General features: G+C 41.8%; 1 protein-coding gene across 4 annotated transcripts in view; it reads right to left on the bottom strand.

Annotated features, from left to right (window-relative positions):
- The window catches only part of LOC140483931 (voltage-dependent calcium channel subunit alpha-2/delta-2-like), an 839,332-nt gene that overhangs the window by 458,240 nt on the left and 362,700 nt on the right, over positions 1-18,392 (bottom strand). For all 4 annotated transcript variants that reach the window (XM_072582777.1, XM_072582773.1, XM_072582774.1 and 1 more), the window contains exon 4: positions 8,930-8,989. In XM_072582777.1, the coding sequence (XP_072438878.1) occupies positions 8,930-8,989 (60 nt within the window). The remainder of the gene's footprint in view (positions 1-8,929; positions 8,990-18,392) is intronic.

Genomic DNA, 18,392 nt, shown 5'->3' with positions numbered 1-18,392 from the left:
GAGGGAAGTAAGAGAGGAAACAGCTGGGGCCTTAATGCACATCTTTGCAGCATCCTTGAACACGTGGAGTCCTGGAGGACTGGAAAAAATGCTAATGTTGTCCCCTTGTTTAAGAAGGGTAGCAGGAATAAAACCAGGTAATTATAGACTGGTTAGCCTGACATCAGTGATAGGGAAGCTTAAAAATGTGTTGCTGGAAAAGCACAGCAGGTCAGGCAGCATCAAAGGAGCAGGAGAATCGACGTTTCGGGCATAAGCCCTTCTTCGGTGGTAGGGAAGCTGCTGGAGAAGATACTGAGGGATAGGACCTATTTACGTTTGGAAGAAAATGGGCTTATCAGTGATAGGCAGCATGGTTTTGTGCAGGGAAGGTAATGTCTTACCAACTTAATAAAATGATTTGAGAAAGTGACAAAGTTGACTGATGAGGGAAGGGCTGTGGACGCTATATACATGGACTTCAGTAAGGGCATTGATAAGATTCCCCATGGTTGGCTGATGGAGAAAGTGAAGTCACATGAGGTCCAGGGTGTACTAGCTAGATGGATAGAGAACTGGCTGGGCAGCAGCAGACAAAGAGTAGTAGTGGAAGGGAGTTTCTCAAAATGGAGAACTGTGACAAGTGGTGCTCCACAGGGATCCATGTTGGGACCACTGTTATTTGTGATATACGTAAATGATCTGGAGGAAAGTATGGTGGCTCAGTGGTTAGCACTGTTGCCTCACAGTGCCAGGAACCTGGGTTCGATTCCAACCGCAGTGACTGTGTGGGGTTTGCACATTCTCCCAGCATCTGCGTGGGTTTCCTCCGGTTTCCTCCCACGCTCCAAACATGTGCAGGTTAGGTGAAGTGGCCATGCTAAATTGCTCAGAGCGTTTAGGGATGTGTAGGTTAGGTGCATTAGTCAGGGGCAAATGTACAGTGATAGTGTAGGGGAATGGGTCTGAGTGAGTTATTCTTCAGAGGGTCAGTGTGGAATTGATGGGCCGAAGGACCTGTTTCCACACTGAAGGGATTATATGATTCTATTCTATGAAGGTATACGTAGTCTGATCAGCAAGTTTGTGGAATACACCAAGATTGGTGTAGTAGCAGATAATGAATGGGACTATCAGAGAATGCAGCACAATATAGATAGATTGGAGTGTCAGGCAGGGAAATGGCAGATAACGGTTCAATCTGGGCAAATGAGAGGCATTGCAATTTATAAAATTTAACCAATTATATATAAATGGAAAAGTCCTGGGGAAAATTGATGCCCAGAGAGATCTGGGAGTTCAGGTCCATTTTACCCTGAGGTGGCAACTCAGCTCGTTGGACTGGTCAAAAAAGCATACAGCAAGCTTTCCTTCATCGGACAGGGTATTGAGTACAAGAGTTGGCAAGTCATGTTACAATTGTATAAGACTTTGGTTTGGCCACATTTGGAACACAGGTACTGCATAAAGTTCAAGTAGCCACATTACCAAAAAGGATTTGGATGCTTTGGAGAGGGTGCAGAGGAGGTTCACCAGGATGTTGCCTGGTATAGAAAATGCTAGCTATGAAGAGTGGTTGAGTAGATTCGGATTATTTTCATTAGAAAGACCGAGATTGAGTAAGACCTGATTGAGGTCTACAAAATCATAAGAGGTATAGACAGGTTGGATGGCAAGAAGCTTTTTCCCAGTGTGAGGACTCAATTATTAGGTGTCATAAGTTCAAAGTGGGAGGGTAAAAGTTTAAGGGAGATATGCGTGGAAAGCTCTTTACAGAGGGTAGTGGGTGCCTGGAACGCGTTTCCATAGGAGGTGGTAGAGGCGAGCACGATAGTGTCATTTAATATGTATCTAGACAGATATTTGAATGGGCAGGGAGTAGAGGGATACAGACCTTAGAAAGTACGTGACAGATTTAGACGGAGGATCTGGATCAGTGGAGGTTTGGAGGGCCAAAAGGCCTGTTCCTGTGCTGCAATTTTCTTTGTTCTATCATTCCTATATCTGGTACTCTGCCCCTGCAACTTACCAGTCCTATTTACAAACTTCATGCTTTTCCATACACACACAATACCCCGATTTAGACTTCATTACATTCGCCCTTATTCTGATCTCCACCATCTAAATATTTTACTAATCTCTATTCTGATGCTATCTATACTTTCTAGTGTTCTGGTGTACCTTTGTTTTCCTGGTTGATTAGATCTGGTGGTTTGTGCACCCCTGCCCTGCCTAAGTTCTTTCTGTGCTGACACGGGATAAATATGGATTTCAACAGATTCCTCATTACCCCTCAAAGCCTCCCATTATCCCAGTCCCAAGTCTCCAACTCTGCATCCCTCTCCGAACCTGTATATCACCGCCCCCTTTGACCTATAACCTTCTCCCTCATCTTCATCCGCCTATTGCTTTCCCAGTTACCTCCCCCAAACCCCACCCTCTCCCACTTATGATTAGATTAGATTCCCTACAGTATGGAAACAGGCCCTTCGGCCCAACAAATACACACCGACCCTCCGAAGAATAACCCACCCAGATCCATTTCCCTCTGACTAATGCACCTAACACTATGGACAATTTAGCATGCCAATTCACCTGACCTGCACATCTTTGGACTGTGGGAGGAAAATGTAGCACCTGGAGGAAACCCACGCAGACACAGGGAGAATGTGCAAACTCCACACAGACAGTTGCCCGAGGCAGGAATTGAACCCAGGTCCCTGGCGCTGTGAGACAGCAGTGCTAACACTGAGCCACCGTGCCGCTCCTTTTGTTTGCACAATATCTCTCAGCCCTGACCCACAAGCCTCATTGCTGATTAAGGGCTTATGCCCGAAATGTCCTGCTCCTCAGAGACTGCCTGACCTGCTGTGTTTTTCCAGCATCCCACTCTCGACTCTGACTTCCAGCATTTGCAGTCCTCACTTTCTCCTCCCTGTCACCATTATCTGTTCTTTTGCTACTAGCAGACTGGGTATTGCAATTCTGTCCTGGCTGACCTCCTGGCTGTTTTTCACCAGGGCGTCTGATGACAGTAACAGCTGACAACTAGGACAGCAGAGTGTTTGTCTTTGTTCAGACAGCACAAATAGAACGCTTTCAAGAAAAAGAACACTCAGCTCTTCAAATTCATTCAAACTGTCAAAAATCACATTCCACTGAACTAAAGATTTTGTACAAATAAACTCTGAAAATTCTGAGAAAGGACACACAGATAGAAAGAGAACAAGAAGCATGCAGTAAATTAAAATCAGAAGTTTAGTTATAACAACCACATACTTAGAGTCATAGAGATGTACAGCACAGAAACAGATCCTTCGGTCTAACATGTCCATGCCGACCAGATATCCTAAATTAATCTAGTCTCATTTGCCAGCAGTCAGCCCATATCTCTCTAAACCCTTCCTTTTCATATACCCATCTTTTAAATGCTGTAATTGTGAGCTGAAAAATGTGTTGCTGGAAAAGCGCAGCAGGTCAGGCAGCATCAAAGGAACAGGAGAATTGACGTTTCAGGCATAAGCCCTTCTTCAGGAATGAGGAGGGTGTGCCAAGCAGGCTAAGATAAAAGGTAGGGATGAGGGACTTGGGGGAGGGGCGTTGGGAATGCAACCAACCAACCCAACCGCCCCGTGGCTGAACACTTTAATTCCCCCTCCCACTCCACCAAGGACATGCAGGTCCTTGGCCTCCTCCATCACCAGACCATGGCAACATGACGCCTGGAGGAAGAGCAACTCATCTTCTGCCTAGGAACCTTCTAACCACAAGGGATGAATACAGATTTCTCCAGCTTCCTCATTTCCCCTCCCCCCACCTTTTCTCAGTCCCAACCCTCAGACTCAGCACTGCCTTCTTGACCTGCAATCTTCTTCCCGACCTCTCCGCCCCCACCCCCTCTCCAGCCTATCACCCTCGCCCTCACCTCCTTCCACCTATCGCATTCCCAATGCCCCTCCCCCAAGTTCCTCCTCCCTACCTTTTACCTTAGCCTTCTTGGCATACCCTCCTCATTCCTGAAGAAGGGCTTATGTCCGAAATGTCGATTCTCCTGCTCCTTGGATACTGCCTGTCCTGCTGCGCTTTTCCAGCAACACATTGTTCAGCTCTGATCTCCAGCATCTGCAGTCCTCACTTTCTCTCAATGCTGTAATTGTCCCAGCCTCTACCAATTCCTCCAGCAATTCTTTCCAAACCCGCACCACCCTCTGCATGAACAAATTGCCCCCTTAGGTCAATTTTAAATCTTTTTCCTCTCACCCTAAAACTATGCCCTCTAGTTCTGGATACCTCCAACCGAGGGAAAAGACATGGAACATAGAACAGTACAGGACCTTCGGCCCTTGATGTTGTGCTAACCTTTTATCCTACCCTAAGGTCAAACCTTATCCTCCATTTTACTATCATCCATTTGCCTATCCAAGAGTCGCTTAAATGTCCTTGATGTATCTGACTCTACCACCACTGCTGGCAGTGTATTCCACTCACACACCACTCTCTGTGTAAACAACCTACCTCTGACATCTCCTTTAAACCTTCCTCCAATCACCTTAAAATTATGCCCCCTTGTGATAAACCTTTACACCTGGGAAAAAGTCTCTGGCTATCCACTGTATCTATGCCTCTCAAAATCTTGTACACCTCTATCAAGTAATCTCTCATCCTCCTTCATTCCAATAAGGAAAGCCCTAGACCCCTCAACGTTTCTTTATAAAACATGCCCTCCAATGCAGTCAGCATTCTGGTAAATCTCCTCTGCACCCTCGTTAAAGCTTCCACATACTTCCTGTATTGAGGTGACCTGAACTGAACACAATATTCCAAGTGTGGTATAACCAGGGGTCTATGGAGCTGCAGCATAACCTCATGGCTTTGAAACTCAATTACCCTGCTAATGAAATCCAATACACCATACACCTTCTTAACAACCCTATCAACTTGGATAGCAACTTTGAGGGATCTATGGATGTGGACCCAAGATTTCTCTGTTCCTCCACACTGATGAAAATCCTGCTTTTAACTCTGTAACCTGCATTCAAATTTGACCTTACAAAATGAATCACTTGACACTTTTCCACGTTGCCCGAAACGTCGATTTCGAAGCTACTTGGATGCTGCCTGAACTGCTGTGCTCTTCCAGCACCACTAATCCAAAATCCATATAGACAACATCCAATGCTCTACCTTCATCCAAGTGTTTTGTCACACCTCAAAGAATTCAATAAGGCTTGTCAGGCATGACCTGCCCCTCACAAAGCCATGCTGACTATCTCAAATGAAGCTATGGTTTTCCAAATAATCATAAATCCTATCTCTCAAAATCTTCTCCAGTAATTTGCCCACCATCGACATAGTTAAACTGATTGGTCTGTAATTCCCAGAATTATCCCTATTCCTTTCCTTAACAAAGGCCTAACATCTGCCACCCTCCAATCACCTGGAACTACTCCAGCAGACAGCGAGGACACAAAGGTCATCACCAAAGGCATATCAATCTCTCCCCTCACTTCCTGTAATAACTATGGATATATTCTGTCTGGCTCAGCCGACTTACCTATCCTCACGTTTTTCAAAGTTTCCAGGACATTCTCCTTCTTAACATTAACCTGTTCGAGTGTATCAGACTGTTTCACGCTGTCCTCCCAAACGATAAGGTTCCTCTCACTAGTGGATACTGAAGTAAATATTCATTAAGAACTTCCCCTCCCTTCTCCAACTCCACTATCCCTGATCAGCCCTACCCTCATTGTGGGCAGCCTCTTGTTCCTCACATAAATGTAGAGCATCTTGGGGTTTTCCTTAGTCCTAGCCGCCAAGGCTTTTTCATGCCCATTTCGAGCTCTCCCAAGTGCAATCTTCAGTTCCTTCCAGGCTACCTTGTAACCCTCTAGAGCCCTGTCTGATCCTTGCTTCTTCAGCCTTAAGTAAGCTTCCTTCTTCCTCTTCACTAGATGTTCCACATTTCTTGTCATCCCAGGTTCGTTCACCCTACCATCACTTCCTTGCTTCAGTGGGACAAACCCATCCAGCACTAGCAGCAAGTGCTCCCTAAATAACCTCCACATTTTTGTAGTGCATTTCTCTGAGAACATCTGCTCCCAATTTATGCTCCACAGTTCCTGACTAATAGCATTGCAATTCCCCCACCCCAATTAAATACTGTCTCATACTGTCTGCTCCTATCCCTCCCTCATGACAATAGACTTTGTCTGTTTATCCTATCCATGCCCCTCATGATTTTGTAAACCTCTACATGGTCACCCTCAGCTACAGGGAAAACAACTCCAGCCTATTCAGCCTCTCCCTATAGCTTACCTTGTAAGTCATTTCCGAACCTTTTCAAGTTTCACAATATCTTTCTTATATTGTTCCTTGTTTTAAAATGCTCTTGACTGTGGCATCTCAGAGCCCTCCCGGGTTACTCTCCTCCTTCCTGATTAGGCAGTCAAGGGTGTGTAACTGCAGCAGGAGCTCTTTGCCTCCACACTTCAGTGCCTCAGTGGGGACACTCTGTGCTCCAGCAGCCCCATCGTTCTTGAGCTGGTGGATGGTCTTCTCTACTTTGTTTGGGGCTGGGGCACTGCTGAGCCTGTGGCATGCAGCGTACTGTGGGATACAGTCAAGGATACTCGGATCGATGACACAGCCCTGGTTGAGGAGGTCTCCCCCAGCATAGTTTGATGGCTTTTTTCTCTTTGATAAGAGTCACTCCCTCTTTGGCCGGCAGTGGGGTGGGGCCATAGGTGTTTGGGCGATAAGATGGAATCAAATGGATTATGAAGTTTTAAAGTGACCACTCCAAGTACACCCAACAATCTTGCTACAGGACTTTTTTCAACAGGAAAAAAACAATTCTCATATTTAATTTAAATGTACAACCTAAAACAAATAACAGGAGTATTAAACATTATGGACTGATTTTTCCAGGGATGGCAGAAATCTCCGAGATGAAAGTGCAAGGAGATCCCGCTTTGTCCAGCAGCAATACTCAGGGCAGATGTTTTTCTGACAGTGACTCATTAAGTGGCTGCCACTGGGACCATGGTATCACTCAAACATGAATGTTTGTGCATTTGATGCCAACCAGTCTGCTTTGTCCTGGGTGGTGTCAAGCTTCTTGGAGCTGCACACATGCAAATGCAACGTATTCCCTCACAGATGGAATAGATAGTGGTCAGGCATTGGGGAGTCAGGAGGTGACTACCTGCTTGAAGATTCTTAACCTTGGACCTACTCTTAAAGGCACAATATTTATATGGCTAGTCCAGTTCAGGATTCTGGTCAATGGTAACCCCCAGGATGTTGATAGGATACAAGTTAAGGCACTGTACTTTCTCTGCAACTGAGCTGGGCAGAGGAGGTGTTATTTTTAAATATTTCTTCCATTGAGAGATTGCTTGTACTGGATAACTACATCTAGCGTACTTCACAAGTTTTGTGGAGTAATGGCTGAGCAAAAGGGAGATGAGACATTGCCAGGTGATCATGCTGTTCAGCTGAGCAGGGAGGGATAACAAGTGTGTCAGTGAGCTCCTCTCAGGATGCTCCTGTAGATTCTTGATTTAACAAGTGATTCAAGGGTTATGAGAAAAAAAATGATAATGGGACCACATTCATTCAGCCATGATTTCATTGAAAGGCAGAGCAGGCTCAAAAGGCAGAGAGGACTAGTGCTGCATATTTCTTATGATCTGATGATTATCATCAGTGCTGGTGGTAGCAAGAACCACTGAGGGAGCATAGGACATTCAAGAGGAGGACAAGAACTGAAAGTGGTGGAACCCACGTGAGTTAGCCTGTCTCACTGGGACCAGTCGGACAGTGGAGGGGTGTTGGAGTTGGAGGGTCAACTTGAACAGCTGGGATGTCTTCCTTGGGGAAGTCTTACCATGAGCAGGGCCTTTCCTTGCCCACAGGGCAGCTGATTAGTTCCTTCCCACAACCAGCCTGAAGACAACTACCTTTCACTGTACCATCACCAGCAGCACAATCAGGTCCTTGACTGACAGCTTTACAGCTTTCTTTGGGCTCTTAATTGGCTCCACCATCCTGAACATAACGGTGGCGGGGGGGGGGGGATCTGAAAGACAAGAGGATCCTCTTTCTATGCCATTCCATCTGATTTAGTAGCACCCTGCATCAGAGTCTGTGCCCAAAGTGGGCACTAAATTTGGCCTATTGTGTACAGTATGAGATATAATTGATCGACCTATGCATATACAAGTATTTGCATTACACAGGTAAATTTGTGCTTTGAGAATTTGTCATGAAGGATGAGGAAGCTCGAATTGAAAATTGTTGTTTGTCTTTTTAATGCTGGCTCTGAAAGAGATTAGATTCTGTTTTCAGTACCTGATGTGCTGAATCTAAATTATGATTTGGAATCTAATCTAAATTAGAGAGAGATAGCAGAGTACAGCAACTGCATATCAACCGAATAACCTTTGTTATCATTTCATTATTGAAAGTATATTGCATTTGTGACATTAATATAGGAAGACTGTTATAGTTTTGACTGCTAAATACAGCAACAATTTTCAATATTCTGCTAAAAAATATTTACAGCTACCAAGTTCTGTGTAGAAAATAATGCAATGACCTTTACCTCATAAAAACAACTGAACATGAAGGCAACAAATCCAACTGACAAACACCAGCAATCACTGGGAAATAGTGAGAAATGCCAGAAAACATTGGCAAAAATCATCAGCACTCAAAACAAATGACTTTTTTCATTCTCTGCCATAAATATATTGCCACACATTTGTCCTGGTCCTTGTAATACTGGATAAAGCGACTCTTTAACAACATGTCTACATCCACTTAACACGCAAAGCAATTGCTTTCACTTTGGATAAACCTGTCTGGATGTGAGGTGCTAATCACCCTTAAAGTAAACTAGGACATCAAGATCCCTTGCAGCAGTCAAGTAAAACTGAAAGGATCATACCTTAATGTCATCTTGCCAACGGTGCTCCTTCTGAAACTGTTCTGCGGCCTTGGCCAGTCTCTACAGGAAAACAAAGATTCAGAATGAGGACTGACTTTAAACGAAACATTCAGATACATAAAGTAAAAATAAGAACTACCACAAACAGCAACATGATGATAACAAGCTCATCTATTTTAAGTGACTACTATTAAGTGATAAATATTCAGGACACCAGGGAAAATTGCCACCTCCTTTTCTTGAAAATAGTTCATGGCCCTCCGTTTAACATCTCATCTGAAAGATGGCACACCCAATAGGACAGCTCTCCTGCAGTATTATACTGGAGAACGAGCTTAGAATTTTGAGGGAAGACTTGAACCCAAGTTAGTACCAGAAATGTTGAACTGTGAACAGTGAAGGTACGGTAACAAAAGCAGTGAAAAGTTCAATGATAGCATTACAATGACTGCATGTCAATTTACTGGCTCTGAAATATGCTGGCACTTTCTAGTGCCAAAAAATCAAGCTCTTGTTCTTTGTCAAATTCCTATATCAACAGTTAGTGCATAAACATAAACCTGTCATGCTGTAATTACATCCTCTCAAACAACCCTGGCACTACAGTAACAATAGCAAGTTAAATTTATGCTCATGGTTTCCAATAAAAATGTGAGCACATCGAAATTGATAAGTGTAGCCAGACTTCACATTTTTAATGCACAATATACTGTATATTATTGATTTGTGGCCTCACTTGTAAGAAATTACTAAGTGCATTTTGAATTTTAAATTTTGAGATTACATGTTATGACACAGCATTTGTCCTTACACAAAGTTATAAAATCAATAATAGATCAGATCATATTGTTTCAAGCAGGAAAATATTTCTTACTGAAATAGTTAACGGGCAATGTAACAGGACAGCATAAAACAAACCATATATTTGAACACAAAGCTATTGATGTAATTTAGCTCTCCAAGGTTACAATTATAACTGATGTCTTCCACAATTTGAGCACAAGATGTTAAGAAAAGTGAAAAATTTCTGAACGTGATCAAAGTTACAAGTTCAATTTAACACCTTCTACATTTTCAGATATAATTTACTACAAATACAAGATGCATCTGTTTGTACTGATATGTAAACAAACAATTTTGGAATAATGGGAATTTATAATTTCCATTCCTGTTTTAATTTTTTTAAATTACGTATATCAATTAACATTTCTGCATATTTCCAACTGGACATATGAGAAATAAATTACCTAATAAAAACACTTGACTGGGCCACAAAGTACACCATGTTGGCTAGGATGAGATAATATTTCCATGGTGGGTTATGCATTGGCTCAAAAAACCATGACGAGGGAGAATTGTTTATTGAGTCAGAAAGAGTGATTCATAATAATATATTATGTCAGTTTGTGTGTTCAACTGCAATGTATTGGATTAGTATGCATGCTTTACAATGTTGTGCTGGGTCACTCTGCGTGCTTTCCAATAAAATGCTTTGTCAGTGTGTTGTTTTTTACAGTAATGCTCTGGGTTAGTTGCCAGTGTTTTGCAACAATGTATGTATTCAGCAAAATATGTATTCAGTGTAATGTAATATTTAATGTAATGTTCTGCAGTAAAGTACTGAGCCAGTCATGTGTTTTACAGTGACATACTGGTACAGGGTCATACCGTATTACAGCACAGAAAGAGGTCATTTGGCCTATTGTGTCCACGTCTGTCATCTAGTATCTATTGAGCTCTAATCCCATTTCCAGCACTTGACCTTGCATACACCAGAATTTCAAGTATTCATCTAATTACTACTTAAATATTGTGAAGGTTTCTGTCTCCACTGCCCTTGCACACAGTGAGTTCCAGATACCCATCATCCTCTGAATGAAAACACAAGTCTTTAAATCCCATCTAAACCTCTTTTCCCTTACTTTATATCTATGTCCCCCATAGATATAAATCCCTGTGTCGTGTGTTTTACGTTACATGTAGGGTCAGTATGTTGTGTTTTACATTGCAGCACATTGTCAGTTTTTTGTTTTTCACAATAGTACCCTTACTGGCATAAAATTAAGTAAAGAGGAGAAAAACAACAACAAACTGCCATTCCTAGATGTCGCAGTAGAGTGAACAGCCAATGGGGAACTTCAAACCAACATCTACAGGAAAGGAACACACACAGACCAAATATTGAACTACAGAAGCAATCATCCCAACACCCACAAACGAAGCTGCATTAGAACATCATTTCAACGAGCCACCTGACACAGCAGCACAGAAGAACTACACAGAGCAAAGGAAAATCACCTTTACAGTGTATTCAAAAAGAATGGGTCCCCAATGAACACAGTCTGCCAATTTCACAGCAACAAACCCAAACAAGCAGACAAACCACACCCAGAAATCCTAGCCACTCTCCCCTACATCAAAGACATATCCAAAATGACTGCCAAACTACTCAGACTACTTGGCATCGTGGTAGCCCACAAATCACCAACACACTAAAACAGCAGCTAATGAACTAGAAAAACCCTATATGGACAACAAGTAAAATTAACGTCATTTACAAAATACCTTGCAAGAACTGTAAACAGGACAAACAGGCAGAAAACTAGCCACCATTATACATGAACATCAACTAGCCACAAAACCACATGCCCCACTCTCACTAGTATCTTTACATACAGACGAGGAAGAACACCACTTCAACTGGGATAACCCATCCATTCTAGGACGAGTCAAACAGAGGCACACATAAGAACTCCTAGACACGCGGCATTCCAACCTGAACTCTATCAACCAACACGTTGACTTGGATCCCATTTACCACCCCCTAAGAAAAAGAACAGGAAATGACATCACCAACCCTAGGAAACTGAAACATATAAATGGAAAGCAGGCTACACCACTAGTGCTTTATTTGGTGGATCACTGAAGATGTTACCTAGTATGGTGATGAAATGTCTGAAAAAAAGAACCTTCCAGCTCAGCAAGCAAGCATACATCCATTGGGTCAGCGTAGTGCATTTTATATCACAGTGAAAGGTCAGTATAGTATGTTTTACATTAAAGTGCAGGGTCAGCCTAGTGCATTTGATATTATTGTGCAGGGTAAGTATGCTGTGTTGTACACTAATCTCTAGGATCAGTATGGTGTTTTTACAAAGTGGTACCGGGTCCTTTGTTGTGTTTTACAGTGGATTGCTTGGTCAATGTGGTGTGTTTCACAGCGAAGTTAGTGTGGTCTTTGTACATTAACATGCAGGGTCACTGTGGTTTGTTTAACAGTCAAGTGCAGGGTAAGTGAAATGTGTTTTGCATTGTAGTGTGGGGTCAATGTGGTTTTTTGTACATTAGAATACATAGTTACTGTGGTGTTGTTTACATTAGTATGTAGGCTCAGTATAGTGTGTTTTACATTACAATATAGTGTCAGTATTCTTTGTTTTACATACTGTAGGTTCAGTATAGTGTGCTTTACATTACAGTGTATGGTCAGTGTGGTCTGATTTATAGTAGACTGCAGCATCAGTGTGGGTGGATTTTACATTGAAGTACAGGGTTCAACTCTATTTTATAGAACAGTGCAGTGACAGTGCTCTGTGTTTTACATTATACAGCAGGATAAGAATACTGTGTTTTACAATTCAGTGCAGGTCAGTGTGATGTGCTTATATCATAATATAGGGTAAGTGCAGTGTATTTTACAGTAAAGTATAAAGTCAGTATAGTGTTTTGTACATTAGAACGCAGGGTCAGTTATGATGTGTTTTACAGTTGTGTGCTTGGTCAGTGTGCAGTTTTTACACTAGTGTGGGGTGTGTAGTGTGTTTTATGTTGCAGTTCAAGTTTAATATGGTGTACTCTGGGCTAGTTTGGTGCATTGTACATTGTAGCACATTGTCAGATTGCTGTGATTTACAGGGGAATACTTGGCCAGTGTGGCAGGTTTCCCTGCAAAGTAAACTCAGTGTGGTGTGTTTCACAGCAAAGTACTCTGAGAGTGTGGTGTGTTGTACATAAACATGCAGGATCACTGTGGTTTGTTTTACAGTAAAGTGCAGGGTCAGTGTGGTATGGTTTACAGAGAAATGCAGCATTTGTGTCTAGTGTTTTGTAATGTAGGGTCTGTATGGCAGGTTTCACATTAAAGTGCTGGATCAATAGGTTTGTGTTCTGGAGTAACGTACTGGGCCGTTCTACTGCATTGTATAAGAGTATACTAGGTTAAGTTGTATTGTTTTGCAGCTATGTATTCAATCAGTGTTTCTATTCTGGTGTACTGCATTGAGTTCAAGTGATACATTCCACAGTAATGGATCAGTGTGTGCACCTTACAGAAACATGCTGGGTCAGTATGACTATTGTCACAAGTCACTGTAGTAGTACTTTTCTGGGGAGAACAAGTTCTGTTGTTCCCACAGTATCACTAAAGTTAAAGATTTCAAACTATACACCAAATTCCACAATATGCCTGTCTTTTTGTTCCAGGTTGACTCATGTCAAGTTCTTCACCTCTTCAAATGAATACAGGCAGACATAGTCAAACATGCATAAAAAAAATGTTATGGGTTAGTGATAATTCTGGGAAAGCAATTCAATGATCCTTGCCAACAGGATTTACTGAGGTGATCCCTTTCTGACCAAAGCACTGCTTCTTGATCTTCTTTTTCCAGAAAATTTCACTTCTTTGTGGGAGGCACAGATGACTGGTTCCTCCTGATAGAGACTCCTGAGTTACAAATTAAACATCACAACTTCTAGCAACTGCTCAAAGAAAAGTATACTGGCTTTCTTCATACTTAACGTAGCTTTTACTGAAGAGAACAGAAAGAGCTCCTGAGATAGTGGAGATCTGAAAGCTTCTCCCTATCTTCTTTACAGCTCTAAGCTTGTACGCTACCTAGGAACTGATCACATAGTTGTTCGCAGACAGAAGGTGTTTGTCATCAATAACTGGTCACTAGTAAACAAACCAATCAGCTACTTGTTGCGGGATGAATCTCCAGTTGTACATACCTCTCAGCTTATCTGCAAACAACACTCCAGCTACTGCTTGACCTAGCAGCTGTGCTTAATGAATACCAGGTTACTTGTTTTTTAAATCTTCATTAATCCTTTAGCAATGATGGCTTTTAAAACAATTCTTTTCTAACTTCAGTTCACAATCAAAACCACTTAAAAATAAAAAGGGCGCAATGGTCTTTACACTCTGTAGAATCAAAAACATCTGAGAGTTCCTGGCATCTCTTTCAATGTCAAGCCATCCTTCAATGATAACATTTCATTGCGTCTTCAGTTGTGGATCACTTGCTCTTTCTTGCTGAACTTCATTTCATTGGTGCTGACCAAAAATCATCAGACTGACTTAAAAGTGGAAAGTAATGGACACAGGAGTGGAAGATGTACTTTAAGTCTAGTGACATTTCTGTATTCTTGTCTGGATTTGATAATCTACGTAGTGTATCAGAGGTGACTTTTTGTTATTCATTCCTTGGAGGAGTACTGATTCATCAGTCAAGGGAGGATGGTACATGGTAATCAGCAGGAGGTTTTTTTGCCCATGTTTAGCCTGAATCCATAAGACTTCATGGGGTCCAAAGTCAATGTTGAGGAGTCCCAGGGCAACTCCCTTTTGACTGTATACCACTGTGCTGCAACTCTGCTGGGTCAGTCTGTGATGGTGGTATTTGGGATATTCACTGTAAGGTATGATTCTATGAGTATGACTATGTCAGACTGCTGCTTGATTCATCTGTGTGAGAACTCTCCTAATTTTGGCACTTCCTTCTTTGTTTTGCTCTTCCAGGAACATACAAAGTGTTAAAAGTTGACTGCAAACCCAATCTGTGTGTTCATGGAAGAGGGTATGCTAATGAACTGAAAAAATTAGCACCCTTGCCTTCACTGCTCAAACCTTTGAGCAAAGGAGTTGGGACATCATGTTGAGTTTGTACAGGTTATGGAGAGACCTCTTCTGGAGTACTATGTGCAGGTCTGGTTGCCCTGTAATAGGAAGGATATTGTTGAACTGGAGAGGGTTCAGGAAGGATTTACCAGGATGCTGCTGGGAATTGAGGGTTTGAGATACAAAAATAGACTGGGAGGTTCAGGGGTGAACATATCGAGGTTTATAAAATCATGAGGGACATAGATAAGATGAAGGACAGGAGTCTTTTCCCTTGGGTGCGGAAGTTCAAAACTGGGGCATATTTTTAAGGTGAGAGGAGAAAGATTTAAAAATAACATGAGGTGCAACTTTTTCACAGTATTTCATGTGTGGAATGAATTTCCATAGGAAGTGGTGAGGTGTTTGATCATAGTTTGTCTGTTACCTGTATTGGCCTTATGTTAATTCTGTGATATTAAAACAAAAATCTATTTTGGCACAGTTTAGAGATAGAAATTAATATACAGACATTAACATGAAGAAAAGGTGTGCAGTTTACATCTGTCTCTATCAAAGAGAGAGATGCTACCCAGGCCTAGGTGACACAGGAGGGACTCTGTCACTAAAAAGGTCCAAAATTGATTGGGGAGAAGTGTTGGATAGATTTTCGGTTCTTAAAGTTGACAAGGCATTAAAAAGTCACAGGATGAGATGCAACCAATGATTTAGAAGGAAGTGAAAGTGGAAACTAACAGGTATTAGCCTCAATCTTTCAATCTTCCCTAGACTCAGGGGAGGTGCCAGAAGACTGGAAAATTGTAAATATTATAGACTCGTTCAAGAAAGGTTTTCAGGATAGGCCCAGAAATTACACTCCAGTCAGTTTAGCTTTGGAAGTGAGGAAGTTTCACAAGACAGAATCAGTAGATTAATGGAAAAAAAGGTAAGTGGATTAGGAAGAGTCCGTATGGATTTCTAAAGGGTAAAGTTTAACAGACTGGCTGGAGTCTTTTGAAGAAAACAGGAAGGGTCGTTGAGGGTAGCACTCTTGATATAGTGTACAAGCACTTACAGAAGGTATTTGATACAGTGCCACACAACAGACTTGTGAGGAAAGTTATAGACCATGGAATAACAGGGTCAATAGCACATTGGGTACAAAATTGGCTGACCGATTGGAAATAGACAATAATGGTCAATAGATAATTTTTCAGGTTGGAGAAAAGCATGTAGTAGAGTTCCCAACGGTCAGTATTGGGACTCTGGCTTTTCCTCAGACTTATTAGTGATCTAGAGTTTGGTGTGCAGAGGATAATTTCAAAGCTTGTAGGTGACACAAAACTTGGAAGAATTGTAAATTACGAGTGTAGAACTCCAGAAAGGCATAAAGGTTGGCAGAGTGGGTAAATAAGTGACAGATGAATGTCAATGCAGAGACGATGCATTTTAGTGAGAAGAACAATTATAAAGGGGCTGCTGCAGCAGAGGAACCTGGGTACAAATGTACAAAAATTTAAAGTGGCAGGACAGGTAAAGAGAGCAGTAAGTAAAGCATACAGTATGCTCATTACAGTCTTTCTTGAAACCTGGACAAAATAGTTGAATTCAAGAGATTAGGTGACAAAGACTAACCTTGACATGAAGGCCATATTTGATCAAGTATAGCATCAAAGTTCCCTAGCAAAACTGAAACCAATGAGAATCAGCAGGAAAACTCTCTGCTTAACCTTTTTCAGTTGCTTTATCAACAATCTTCTCTTTGTGGTAACATCAGAAGTCAGGATGTTCACCAAGAATTACACAATGTTCAGCACCACTCACAATTCCTCCGATACTGAAGCATTCCACATTCATATTCTTAAAGACCTGGACAATATCCAGCCTTGAGTTGAATAATGGTAAGTAACATTTGTACTGCACAAATGTCAGGCAATGACTATCCCTAGTATAAGGAAATCTAACTATCATCCCTTGATGTTCCATGTCATTACCATCAATGAATCCCTCACTGTTAACATCCTGGGGATTGCCAGTGACCAGAAATTCAACTGGACTAGCCATATAAATACAGTGACTACAAGAGCAGATCAGAGGCTAGGAATTGGGCAGCAGATAACTCTCATTCTGACTCCCCAAATGTCCACTATCCACATGGTACAAGCTAGGAGTGTGATAAAATACTCCCCACCTGCCTGAAAGACAGCATTTTTAACAACACTCAAGAAGCTTGACATCATCCAGGACAAAGCAGCCTACTTGATTAGTACCACATCCACAAACATTCACTCCTCCCACTGTAACATTCAGTACCAGTATGATGTACTATCTACAAGATGCACTACAGAATTTATCAAGGTTCGTTAGACAGCACCTTCCAAACTCCAGTCCACTTCCATCTAGAAGGACAAGGACAGCAGATACAGGGGAACACACCAGCACCTGGCAGGTTTCCCTCAGAAACACTGACCACCCCGACATGTATATATATTGTTGTTCCTTCAGTGTCACTGCATCAAAATCCCAGGATTCCTGCCAATAACATCAATATGAATTGACCCATAGCACATGGACAGCGCACTTCAAGTAGGCATCTTCTCAAAGGCAAATTATAATATTATCACCCTGGTTCAATTTAAAATTTGTTATTACGAGTGGAAGAGCAGATCTAGAAAGGAAATCTGTGCAGCCCACCAAACTCTGGTGCAATAATTCAAACCCTTACATCTTCCATTATTCCAAACGTATATCTACTTCCCTTCCCAGGAGGCAGAGAGTTGAGGCAGAAGCTGCAATAAAATGTTTTAAAAGAGATTAAAGTTGTGAATGGAAAACAAGGCACATTAAAGATTATGGGATCAAACAAAAACTCCTGCAGGGAGCAAACTGTTGGAGATTTGATCAGTCGGTTTTGATGCTACAACATTCTGAGTCAATCACATAGGGCTCAGTGTTCATTATTTATGACATAATGATGGGTATATAGATTTAAACTGGTGCATTGCAAATATTTTCCAATTGATTTTTCATTCTAAACTGTACAAGCCAGCATCATCAATACTTCAAGTCCAATTAACAGCAATAAGCTCATAAATTTACTTCTGTTGCCAGTGTACAGATTAGCAAACCCAGACTATCAGCAGACATGAAGAAGCAGAGTCCGGAAGGACCATAGAAAATTGACTACAGTCTTGTAATGAGGTTCTTCATTGTCCAGGTACATTTCATTACCATTGTTAGAGATTAAATGTGTAGGAGCTCAGCTCAAATAGTGGCACTAATTTACAGCTGCCTATTTAAACACCCGGAATTCATTAACCTGGGTCGTTTTTGCCGGGGAGGACTTGAAATTGGATTACATGGGCAGTACATAAAGTCACCCAGCACCTCTTATGGGAGAACCAAAGAAACTTCACATGATACCAGTTAGCCTGACTTCAGTCATTGGTAAGATTTTGGAGTCCACTATTAAGGATGAGATTGCAGAGTACTTGGAAGTGCATGGTAAAATAGGGCAGAGTTAGCATGGCTTGTTCAAGAAGAGGTCATGCCTGACAAATCTGTTAGAATCCTTTAAGGAGGTAA

The sequence above is a fragment of the Chiloscyllium punctatum genome, chromosome 12, assembly GCF_047496795.1.
Source record: "Chiloscyllium punctatum isolate Juve2018m chromosome 12, sChiPun1.3, whole genome shotgun sequence".
Classification (NCBI taxonomy): Eukaryota; Metazoa; Chordata; class Chondrichthyes; order Orectolobiformes; family Hemiscylliidae; genus Chiloscyllium; species Chiloscyllium punctatum.
The sequence above is the reverse complement of the archived record's forward strand: the minus strand, read 5'-3'. Positions and strand labels throughout refer to the sequence as shown.